At 39.4% G+C, this 12,400-nt stretch overlaps 1 protein-coding gene across 1 annotated transcript in view; it reads left to right on the top strand.

The window, feature by feature from the left end:
* LOC143127939 (butyrophilin-like protein 10) overlaps positions 1-12,062 on the top strand; it is a 34,958-nt gene extending 22,896 nt beyond the window's left edge. Inside the window, exons 13-16 of the mRNA XM_076289626.1 lie at positions 808-861; positions 9,840-9,914; positions 10,417-10,473; positions 11,615-12,062. Of these exons, the coding sequence (XP_076145741.1) occupies positions 808-861; positions 9,840-9,914; positions 10,417-10,473; positions 11,615-11,643 (215 nt within the window). The 3' untranslated portion in view covers positions 11,644-12,062. The remainder of the gene's footprint in view (positions 1-807; positions 862-9,839; positions 9,915-10,416; positions 10,474-11,614) is intronic.
* The last annotated feature ends 338 nt before the right edge of the window (positions 12,063-12,400 follow it).

The raw sequence follows: 12,400 nt of genomic DNA, 5'->3' as shown, positions 1-12,400 counted from the left end.
ATTGACATGAATGCTCTTGTGGTAGGCTAGCTCCCAAAGTCTCTTGAAGATAATAAAAACAATCAACTACTTCACTAGGCTACTCATCACATCTCTTATCAACTAAAGAAGCAGCCAAATGTGGCCTAAATTTTATAAAATAGTAATTAGGTGGATTTGCTTCTCATCTACAGTAGACATGTGGTATCAATAAGAAAGAGCACACACCTGTAAAGAAACATATACACATATTGTCTGTACCAAGTTAATTGAAAATACTTTTGAAAAACTGACCTCCATTTCCAATCAACTACTTCAGTAGGCTACTCATCACATATCTTATCAACAAAAGAAGCAGGCAAATGTGGCCTACATGATTATAAAATAGCTAGGCTATCACAATTAAATTGATAACCCTATGACATTCTGCAGAGTTGGTGTTGTTTTCTTACCTAGTGCTTCCTTGTAAAATCATTTGACTTAATTTAATAAGAGTTCGACATATTTACTATAAAATAAGCAAATTTATAACTGCCAGTGAGTTGAGCAAATTTGTCTTGATAAGACTTCTTAAAATAAGCAAAACTCTTATTAAATTAAGTCAAAATGATCTTGCAACCTAACCTCCCTCATTAGTCTCATAAGTCTCTTTATACTAAAAACAATAGATTTCAATATAAGATTAATAAGACTTTGTTAGATTTTATTGACCAAGTGTGTGGATTTAGCTTTCTACTACATTTTATCTCTCCTACATGTCTTTAACAATGCATTACATTTCATTTATTAGACAATGCTACTGTAACTGTGTATATTTTGCCCTAACAGAACTGAAGAAAGAAATGGATAAAGTAAAGAGAAACATGGACCAAAAGCATACAGGTAAATCAGATCTAATAAATTAAGGGCTGTATTTTGGGCACCAGCGCATGGCGTAAAACTCGTTTTTCACCCGCGGAAAGTTTAATTTGGTATTTTGCACGTTTATTTTTTAAACATTGCGCCCAGGGGTGTGGCAATTAACAACCTAGGGAGGGGCCTGGCGCGTTGTCTAAAAATCGATATAGTACACCACCCAAACCTGGTGAGAAGTCAATGGCGAGTTGTTCATATGCTATTTTAAGAGCGCATGTCAACAGTCATATTGGCAGGCGCAAGCACCATCATCCTTCTATCATTCATGAACGCACACCAGCGCACGTCCATGCCAGTGGCATAACAAACCAATGGTGGGCCCAGGTGCGAGAGCGCTACGCGGGCCCCATACCGACGAACTTTGGCCCAGGATGAATTAGCTCTGATACATGCAATACACATTAAGGGTGACTTCAATTGTTTATGAAAAGGGCCTGAGGCACCGAAGTTGTTTAGTAGTTACAGATTACAATTTCAAATAAAAAACACACGACTACATATCCATTACATGTGAAAACATTGAAAAATAATTTTATTAACAGCATGCAGGCCAGGGTAATCTAATATTACTGCATTAACATCAACTCGCATAGAATTATGGGAACACTCAATGCGCCTCTTCAACCCTCTGCTGAAACTGCAAGCGTAGATTGCTTGCTTATAAACTCGCACTGCGCAGAAACAAAACTTAATGTAGCCTAACTTATTTAACCGTCCAGAAACCAAATAAAATCATTCATATGCATACAATCCCCAATATGCGTGAATTAGGCCATTAGAAGAAGGCCATCTTACGAGCCTTTCGTTGTGCAAAATCGTCAACGATGTTCCCAATATTTAATGCTCTTGCTCTCGTATTTTCAATGGACAGGATAGCTAACCCACGGAGCCTCTCCTGCCCCATGCTGCTCCTTAGGTATAGGTCTTAATAAGTTTGAGTTTGGAAAAATATCGCTTAGCTGTTGCCACAGTCACAGCAATGTCAGAAACAACATGAGTACACACTTCCCCGAATGTGGATGTTACACTGTCATAATCTACCACCAGCATTTTGGCAAGTTGAAAAATAGATGACTTCTGTGAAATCTCTGCTTTAAAGCAAGACCTGAATGAGAGGAGTTGTGTTGGGAATGTCGGTGCAATGTCCCTGCTATAATGGTCTGACAAACGTCTTGCCTTTTCAAGCAGTTCATCATCACCTGCGAGTTCAAGGGTCATAGGACGTAAAGACTCAAACACATTACAAGTTTCCTGCATACTTGCAAATCTTTGGGAGAGCTGACTGATTATGATGTCCAGAGTTGCATTAAATACCTGCACTTTGAAGTATCTCTCTGCATCCGTTAAGCGATCATCTTCCGATAGAAGTGACGCTTCACTTTCCGTGCTCTAACATTCTAAAAAAAAAGGAGGCAGGGCGGGGGTAGCGACGGGCCCCGGGAGGTCACGGGCCCTGGTGCGACTGCACTTGCTGCACCTACTATAGTTACGCCACTGGTCCATGCAAAGCATTACAAATTGCACGATTACAATGGGAAACATAATTAGAATAAAGATATTCCGAAATACTGTACATCTCATGATGAGTAGTTATTCACCATCATCTGCAAATTGGTAATGACGGTTAAAAGTGATTAGGGGAGAGCACAGCTGAAGACGCACTGTCACGAGATATAAGCAACTCCTCTGCAGGATAAATGTTGTTTTATTCTGTCATTTGAGCAATATTAAGGTAAGTGTTGCTTTTTCTAGCCCCATTGTCAGTCAATAGTGAAAGTAACTGCATATAACTGTCTTCGTTGACTGACACCTTGGTGAAGTTAGTTTCACTTTGCCAATGAGTTCAAATAATAGACGAGTGCAAATGCGTGAAGGCTATGCTAGGTTTTAGTAATGCATGGTTTAAGAATGACTATTTCATACGGTCTCGCAAGCATCCTCCTTCAAATGCGCCGTTGAATGCCAAAATACCGATGCATTTATTTGACATATTGCGCTTTGCGCCGTTAAAGGGAATGACAGATGTCATTCTCATTGGTTTAAAATGATGTTACGCCCCAAACACACCTATATGACTGATTAAAAAACCTAGGAACACCTTGTTGCGCCATGCGCTCCACTTTTGATAACAAAACCCCTCCCAATGTGAACTGGACATCCTACTAAATTTGAATAGACTTTTGACGAGTGAAGATGCACTTTAGAATGTCATGATAGGGCCCTAAGTCACAGGTAGATCCTTTTCCCAAGCACGAATAATGAGTAGTAAAGCCTGAATAGCCTGTTTAATGACTGAAGCTCAGCCACACACTTTTCAAGATTTGCAGCATTACTGTGAATGCCAAGGGAATGTTTCAGGATGTTTTTGAATCCATGCAAGAACAACTGCCTGCTCTATGGGGGGAAATGGGGTCCTACACTGTACAAAGTATATGTAATATAATCAGGGCCGTTTCAAGGAATTTGGGGGCCCCAAGCAAAATGGACATGGAGGCCCCCCCCACCGCATGCAAAGCCTACAGGAACCACCGCATAGCCATACAGTTTAAGTTCACCCACAGTTTATATAAATACAAAATTTTGACAGTGCAAATACTGCAGTTGCATATATATACTGTGCATTAGTTTTGAACATTTGCAAAAACACCACCGTACCATAAAATCCAATATAAATGTAAAAAAGTGCACAATAACTAAATCCAACATACTTAAACACACACACACTCACATTTACATTTTTCAGTTCTCACAAAGTGAGAAAATAAAACACTGCCATCTTATGCAGAAAAAGGATGCATTGTTCAAACTATAAAGAGTGCAGGTTGTATAGCAATTTAAAAATCCAACATAAATACAAGTACACACACAGTCACACACACACACACACACACACACACACATAAGATTAACCTTTCAGGCCATCTTCATCAGTGGAGGTATCCTTAGGAAGAGCCTGAGGGCTGAGAAATTTAAGCAAAGCACCTTGAGGGAGAAAGAAAAGATATGTTAGCATTTCCATATTTTGATATTTAGAAGGGATGCAGCTGCTTTCACAACTACCAATGCTTACTGTAAAAACATCCCAAGCTAATGTTATACATTGACCTAAGCCTACTTGTAGCTTAACATAGCATTTAAGCATTCTGCTGTTTGAGAATTAGACAGACGCACCTGATGCTTTAAAGAGAGTAAACAGCTGGCGTGCATGAATACTACTAGACATGAAAATTCCAGTCTGCTTTGATGCACGGGATTTATCGTGTGGTTTTCCTAACCCCCATTTGGTAAATAGATTATCACGGTCGAATAGTTAGTATAGCAGAGAAGCTATGCCACTTTTATCAAAACCTATTATAAAGCTATATCGTAACACCCCCTATTTCCACCGGTCCCGTATTTCCGCCGTCTTGCGTGTATGTGTCACTTAATATCAATTTCTATACAAACCAAGACAGCGGACTCCTATAGAAACGCAACTACCCACACCATAGGTGTATCTAAATTAGCTATGTACCAAAAATGACATTTTACCTTGACTCGAAGAGCTGTAAACAGTGTTGTAAGGCTGCGTGTACACAACCGCTTGGAGCTCCAGTGGAATTTTAATTTCACGACGAGAATTCTCGGTCTAACCGTCCATGTGCCGTTGAAACGGTGTAAATTCATACTTTGCACGTGACGTCACAACCACTGGCTGGCGGGCAAAAACGTCGTTCTCCAGCATCGAAATCCAGTAAATTAGTCTAGGATCTGGCCAGGACGTCGCCAGTTTTACTATACAAAAGTTGGTGTTTTGAGGTGTAAATAACATGCCAGATAGTTGTTGTGCGATTGGATGCACTAACCGCCGAGGAGATAAGCCGGGGTTATGTTTTTACCGGTTCTGATAAGGAGAATTCAGAGAGAAGACAACTATGGATACAGGCTATCAGACGTGAAATCGTTTCAGGAATGGGACATGGCAACCTTCACAGTATAGGCCCTACACGTCTGTGCAGTGATCATTTCATCAAAGGTAATTTCAACATTTGTTTGAATACAATGGGTGTATGATCATGTAATTAATCGTGTCTTAAGTTACCCTGTAGTTTCGTTAATCAACACCACCAGCTGGTTCCGCGAGTCAGCTGTTTGTGTTATGAGTCTAAGCTAGGCTAAGAGTTGTAGTCTTTTGCTAACAACAACAAAAGTTGTGTGATAGGTTGTTTTGAGGCTTGTGATATCTATGGTTTTCAATAAGAACCAGAGATGACCCAACAACAGTAGAGCTAGATTATTTACGGAGGAATTATTTCTGCTCGATTATTTAAAAAAAAAAAAAACTTGTCTGCTTCACACAATTTAGCTAGTTACAGTAATCCCAGTCCCTTATGCAGCTAGCTTGCTAACAGACTTGATAACTTTGTGTGGCAATAACATGTTTTATCTATTATATTATCTTATTTTATTATTTCAGGTGCCAAATCTGATGATCCGCTGTCCCCTGATTAGGGGTGTAACGGTACACAGAAGTCACGGTTCGGTTCATACCTCGGTTCGGACATCACGGTTCGGTACGAGTTCGGTACAGTGGAGGGAAAAGCAAAACAAAAATGCAGAAAGCATTTTTTTTTGTACATGTCTCAGGCTGTACCACCTAGTGTCATACAGTCTCTTCCCTGAGCTATCTGCAACAGCCTGAAGTGTGTAAGATGTAGGCTAAACAGTACAATAAGTACAATAAGTACCCAGACTCCATCTGTAACTTGTAAACAAAATAAGACAATCAGCTCTAAAACTGAAAATAGGCCTACAGCATCTCTTATTTCTGAAAGTGCAAATTACATAGAAAAATGATTTTTAAAAATCCACTTAAGCAAGACCTTCAACATCTGTGTTTAGTTGTATATGGAAGGGTCTACAATTTGCCTCAATATTTTTTTTATTGTGTGTAAAGTAATAATCTAGCCTACTAACTGTGAAAATATCACACTATTTTGCCTTTTTAAAAAAAACGAAATTGCTCCTTTCATTTCATAAACAGACTACAACTAGAAGTCACGTGACTTTGCCCTTTGACGTTAACTCACCGTAGCATGGTTTGTTTATTAGCCTGGTTAGCGTTGTCACTTTATTTTACTGTCTATGCACTTAACACTACCAGAACCTCATGTGAGAAGTTACAAGTTACCCCAACATAAAGGTAATTACCACGCGATTTACATAGCTTTCTGTCATTACGAAATCATTTAATTTAAGCCATAGGTTTTGGCCCTATTTGTATGTGTATCCAAAGGCTGCTGAAGCGCAGGGGAAGTTTTTTCCCCTCGTTTCAGTGATTGGTAGCCTACATCATCTGGGTGATGGCTTCGAATATGTGTAGCATTTTTTCCACTCACATACCCAACAACTGCTGAACAACGCCGACACACAGTTTCATCTTATCCACCACTCTTTCGTCTGTACTAACGTTACTGTAACTGAAGTTCTTAAACGTGCGATCTTAAAGAGACCAGCGGATCCTCTAACTCTTGTGGGTCTAACCTTAGTGCTGCTAATGACTGACGGACTCGACCGACGACCTGACAAAAAAAACATAGGCGCCAATCAGAGCTTCAGAGCTAAGGCGAGGCTACAGATTAGCGTTAGGTGTCGCTAAAGAACTCCCGTAACTCTCGCTACTTAACAGTAATTGCGCATGACATTAATTAATCCACACACGAGTTGTATGTATTTTTATACCGTGTATTCTCCGTGTAAATTCATGCACCGAACCGTGACGCCCGTACCGTTTCGGTTCAATACGAATACATGAACCGTTACACCCCTACCCCTGATTGGGTTCCGTCTGTCTTCTCCTACCATCTGCCACCAAAACGAGGAAAAGGAAGAAAGACATGGAAAGCTTGTCCCATCATTTTTATTTTGGCCACAGAGAGAAGAGCTTCGGCTGTCAATGCCCATGATATTTAGACAAACTTACCCTAGATGTGCCTGCATAATTGATTGTTTCAAAATTTTTATAGAAAAACCCAAAGACTTAGAAGCAAGAGCACAAACATATTCAACCTATAAACATAATCACACCATAAAATACCTAATAGGCATATCCCCACAAGGAACAGTCATATTCATATCTAAGTGATGGGGAGGCCGAACAACAGTTTTAGACAAAGTAGTCCATGTGTGTTGTGCCCTTACAAATGTGGCACCCTCAATCATTCCTTCTAGTTAAATACTACAATAATACAATGTAAATATGCAATGATTTATTTATACAAACACACACTGTAAATAATAATAATAATGAATATATGACATTTTGTATATTACAATAATACATGTATTACATTTTCACTTTAAATACCTTTGTGCATTGTATTTATTTGTATTCATCTGTTTTATTTATCTATGTATGTGCATTTTATTTATTTATTGAATAAATCTGTAATTGTCTGTCTAACAGTGCAATTCAAAATGTAGCACTTTTCATTTGTTTTCTTTGTGCACGCTTGCGTTTTGCCAATTCCTGTTTGCAGACACCACCTCCAATTCAAAACACTAAGATCAGTAGTCTGCAAACAACTTCTGTACATGTACATACAGTCTCTTACAGATTCCTGATGTACACTACATGTGAGCACACTTCACCTAACCCGGCCATACAGGTGCAGTGGCCAAATCGAATCAGTCCCTCCTTTTCCACAGCAACCCAAGTTGTCAGAGGTGATTCATTCAAGCTGTAGGAATGATGTACCTAACATAGAAAAAGGTTTTAGTTAGATAAAGTATATCATTCACAAGCACAGTAGCCTACAACATATTTTTTAAAGCTACACATTTCTTTCCTTTTTTTACCATATATGTTTACATGTGGCATCACGTGGGTATACTAATCAGACGAACTGCAAGCTGTGCGTCCTGCTGGGTTTCACTTCTAAGTGACGGTCATGAAGTCTCCTGTCATAGAGACAGTTGACATAATGGATAATTTCAGATTTATGATTCGCTGATGTTGTTTCATTTATCTTAACTAAACGTGCTTACACGTTCGCCAGTAGGTGGCGAGAACGCGTTATCATCTGTACGTGATTTGATATGAAGAAGAGTACATGGTGAATGAATGACACGTTACTGTTGTACTGCGTCTACTTATTACTTACAGTTACTTTGCATGCATACTATCGTACACTTATTACCACTACATTACAACCTAACAGATTGCTAACAGGATTATACGCATTTCGCTGCCCCAACTGCTCTTGTCTGTTGTCTGATGCTATGTGGAGTGGATAAGCAGGTAGGCTACAATGTTGACATCCTGCTAGCCATATATGATACAGTTGGCATACGTTTTTTTTTTAAACTACTTATCAAGCTGTCATTCGCCGGCAGGCAGGGTGTGCATATTCAGATGAAGACTTCATCACACGATGGAACAGATGTCACTTTGTGTAATTTATAGCTACAAACATGCAAACATTAGCAAACGGGTAACGTTAGCTAACTAGTAACACTCACCTTTTATGAAGATATTCCTGTTTTTCACCTCCCATACGACAGCGTTGTTAACCCATCCACTCTTGATAAAAAGATAGCTATCTGTACTTTTGTAGGCTTTAATTTTTTGTGCGGTGTAAGGTGACGGATTCTCTATAAGATATGTAAGTTAAATATCTCCAAACTCCAAGTCTGGTAGAGACTTTGCCAGCTTCAAAGCAATGAAAACATCAGCGGGTGCTGTGTAACGTTATGGATCACACGTTCCGAGTATGTTCATCTTTTCTTGATATCTATTTGAACATTTGGTGACATATGGTCTAAATAGTTAATTGATTGTAGTATTGGAAATCTGCAATTCCCCTGGCTGGCCACTGTTCGTCGCCATTTTGTTAGCGTTTCTTGCCCGCCAGGTAGCCATGGTAGTCACGTGACTGCAAAGTATGAATAGGCGACCCATCAGGCCAGCACTATAACTCCGAACAAAATCGGATATTTCAGGCAGTAAATGCTCCCGTTAAGAACCAAACCAGACTTTGTTCAAATCTACACACCTATGGCTACTGAAAAATGTAAGGTTCATTTAGTAAATGTTATTTTGAAGTGTTAAAAAACATCGTTGTTTTAGAATTTCTGAACAAAAGTGGCGATAATTGGGGGTGTTACGATAGCAATGTTATGTCATCAAATACGATAAAAAGTTATTCTGGAACAGATCTGCGTCTTCCTTATCCCGTTAATAAACATATTACAGTATGTAACCATATTTCGTCCGTTCGGGAAAAAAAAGTTGTGCTAGCACTAACTGTTCTAGTTTGTTACAAGCAGCATGGGCCGTCAGGCAGGTAGTTAACATAAAAATGTTTTGCTAGGCTAGCCTTCCTGCTGCACATTACACCATTTGTACAAGACAAGTAGAGCTATTTTATCCAGTGTAATTTATCACTTACCACTATCTTGTTTTTTCTTGTCATCCTCTTCCTTTCTCTTCTGGCTTCCGGACACATAACTCCGCTTCATTATGACTGTTTTATATTTTCGCGGCAGCAGCAGACCACAAACCTGGCTGGCTGGCTGGCTGCTGTCAGCGACTACTGAGAGGGGCCCCCTTGAGGGGGATCCCGGTATTGCCGGTAACAGTGTCATTGCACTACTGCATTGACTATCAAAGGGGCGCTCACAGTTTGTCGTTGCATTTTAATCTTAACCAGTCGTTGTCTTGGGGCCCCTGGCCAGCTCGGGGCCCCAAGCAATTGCTTGGTTTGCTTGCCTTCTAGCGACGGGCCTGAATATAATGGCAACCAAGTGTTTAACATATACCTAGAATATAGCAATCAAACATAAGTCAAATGTTTAACATAATAACTTTTTAATTAGGCCTAAGTGATGTTTGACAAATTGCCTGTTGAGTGTTTGATATAGTTTACACTGAAAGATAAAAGTTTCATTTAACTGTTAATTTATAGGCATCGATGAGATGGCTCCGCTCCAGCAGAAACTGGATGAAATAAAGAATTCTGTCTCAGATTTGGAGAAAAAAGGTGAAGACATTTTAATGTTATATTAAGAGCAGCAGCAAAGCAATAGAATTTTAATCAATTTTACAACTTGCCACAGACAGAGAATAGGTTAAATAAACATAAGTAGAACATTAACAGCTGGCATTATTCAAAATTAATCCTATTGAGATAGGCGTAAGTGATGTTTGACATATTGTCTGTAGTTCTGTTGTTCGCTCAATATTCTCTACTGAAAGATACGTTTCTTTACATTTCATTTTATAAATCTGAAGAGACGTGTAACTGATGCTAGCACCCATGGGTTTTAGCACATGCCCTGTTAGCACATGCACCTCCCAATCAGAGTCGTGCACTTTAAGAGACGTGCTAGCAGTGCTAGCACCCATGGGGTTTAGCCTCCTTGCTAGCACACCCACATCCCAAACAAGTTCATGGGAGGCAGGCAGGCAGGCTGGTGAGGGACTGAACCGTGCAGTGAACACAACATGGGTTACACTAACCAACTTTAAATCTGTTTATAAAGTGGCAGAACTGCAAAACCAGGTTGCTAAAAAAACAAGAGGACTCAATAAAGGAAAAGGTAATTAACTTTTTAAATGTATTGACAAATAGAGCCCAAAAAGAGCCCACTCCAATTCCGGAACTAAGAATCCAATTCATTTTCACCATTAAGAACTGGATTATAAGCCATAAAATTGTAACCGTCCAAGATATACTTAAAAACCTACATACTGTCTCTATCGCTAGAGAAGCTAGACATTTAGATTTCGCTATCATGTCTGTTGTACAAGAAATTGGGAGCGCAATAACTTAAAAAAAACAAAAAACAGAAAACAGCGATTAAAGCATTTGTCCAGAAGAAAGGTGTTTTGGCTGATGTTTTCCCTACAGAATTCACGTTGGGCTATTTTGCTGTTCTGATTGGTTAGGTCTATCTGATTGTGTGCAGACGCATTTCCACAGCCCCTCCCCTTATCGGTTGAGATCATAGACTGTAAAAAGGTTGAAACACGCCCCATAATCATGTCCCAATGGTGTAATATCAGACTTTCATTCTGAAAAGAATTAAATATGGCTACGTCAGGCTACATGAACATATTCTAATTCATATATTAAAGAGAATAGAGCAGGACAGGTCCCAGTCAGCCCTCCTTTCACTACTTCCTATTGAAAAATTGATTGGTTGGAAAATACTGTAAAAGGTAGCCTTTGTAATGGTAGATGGGAGGGTTCCTTTACTTTTCCTTTCCCTTGCCTTTTCAGCATTTTCTGTCTTGTATTATTATTATTAGCTCTAAATCCATTTATATATGGATTTTCTGAAATGCAAATTGAGAAAATTAGTAGGACATTTGCTTCCAGAACAAGAGCCATTGTGGAGGTGGGTGGTCACTGTTGAGCTGTTGAGGGAAGAACTGAATAAACTCTTGTACACTTTGTCTCTTGCACAATGTTTCACTTGCCATATTCATTGATTATGAACAATGTTTTACTCTGTAAACCTTTTATCCGGCCTACAAACCGAAACGTTCATAATAAACAGTAGAACGATAGACAGTAGAACACCATTTGGACACAGGCCCGGGGCTTGATCAACCTCGGTTAGCTGGATCAGGGTGTCTGTTGAGACAGGATACAACTCTTGAAGTTGTGTCCAAGTTTCAACAAGTTGAATAATGGTGCACTGCTGGATTGTAAGTGTTGACTTTGTTTTTATTCAGGAGGCCAAAAACAGGAGAATACATCATGAAAAACAAGACCTCCTGGAGAAGTTCAGCATCAAAGATGACAAGGAGGAGGATGAGTGTGAAACATGATGGGCACACAGACGATGATTCATGTATAATACAATTATTCTGAGATGGGCGGGGGGTGTAACAGACATGAAGCAGTTTTTTACCACAAGAGGGACACGTTGTCATTGACTGCAGGTTGTGTGGTGCAATGGCATGCAATGCCATCAAGTTATTATCACACTGAAGGTTTGGTTGTTTTTACCATTAAAAGAACAAAATTGAAGCCGCACACTGAGCTCCACGTTGACTATTTAATCACTCAAGTAACATTTCGGGCTACTGCCCTTCTTCAGTTAACTCTTCTGTTTTTACCATTGTCTCATAATATTCAACTCAAAACCTAATTAGTTGTCCAAGAGAAAAAAAATGTTAATTAAAGCAACACCAAAGAGTTTTTTGTATCTTAAAATAATGTTTCCAAAATTGTTTCAGTGATTCATCAACTCGTAACAGGGTGAACGGCACTTTCTGCATTCGCTTCGCGGCCCTCTATCGGCTATGCACTATTATAAGCACTATGTAAGTGTGCCGGATCGGGTAGAGGATCTGTAGTTCGATGGAATGAGACATGAGAAACTACAAATTTGACTTGCATTTGATGTCGCAATACATCGTACTTTCATAAAATCATGCAACATATTCTACCTTGTCTGTGGACATTGTTATTTGCAAAGCCGGTGCTGGATAAACAAATAGTGTGTGCGACAGAGG

Source organism: Alosa pseudoharengus, unplaced genomic scaffold, assembly GCF_046254945.1.
Source record: "Alosa pseudoharengus isolate Yale_2024_CS ecotype anadromous, Long Island Sound unplaced genomic scaffold, YU_APseudo_1.1 YU_APseudo_1.1_scf_17, whole genome shotgun sequence".
Lineage (NCBI taxonomy): Eukaryota > Metazoa > Chordata > Actinopteri > Clupeiformes > Clupeidae > Alosa > Alosa pseudoharengus.
The sequence above is the reverse complement of the archived record's forward strand: the minus strand, read 5'-3'. Positions and strand labels throughout refer to the sequence as shown.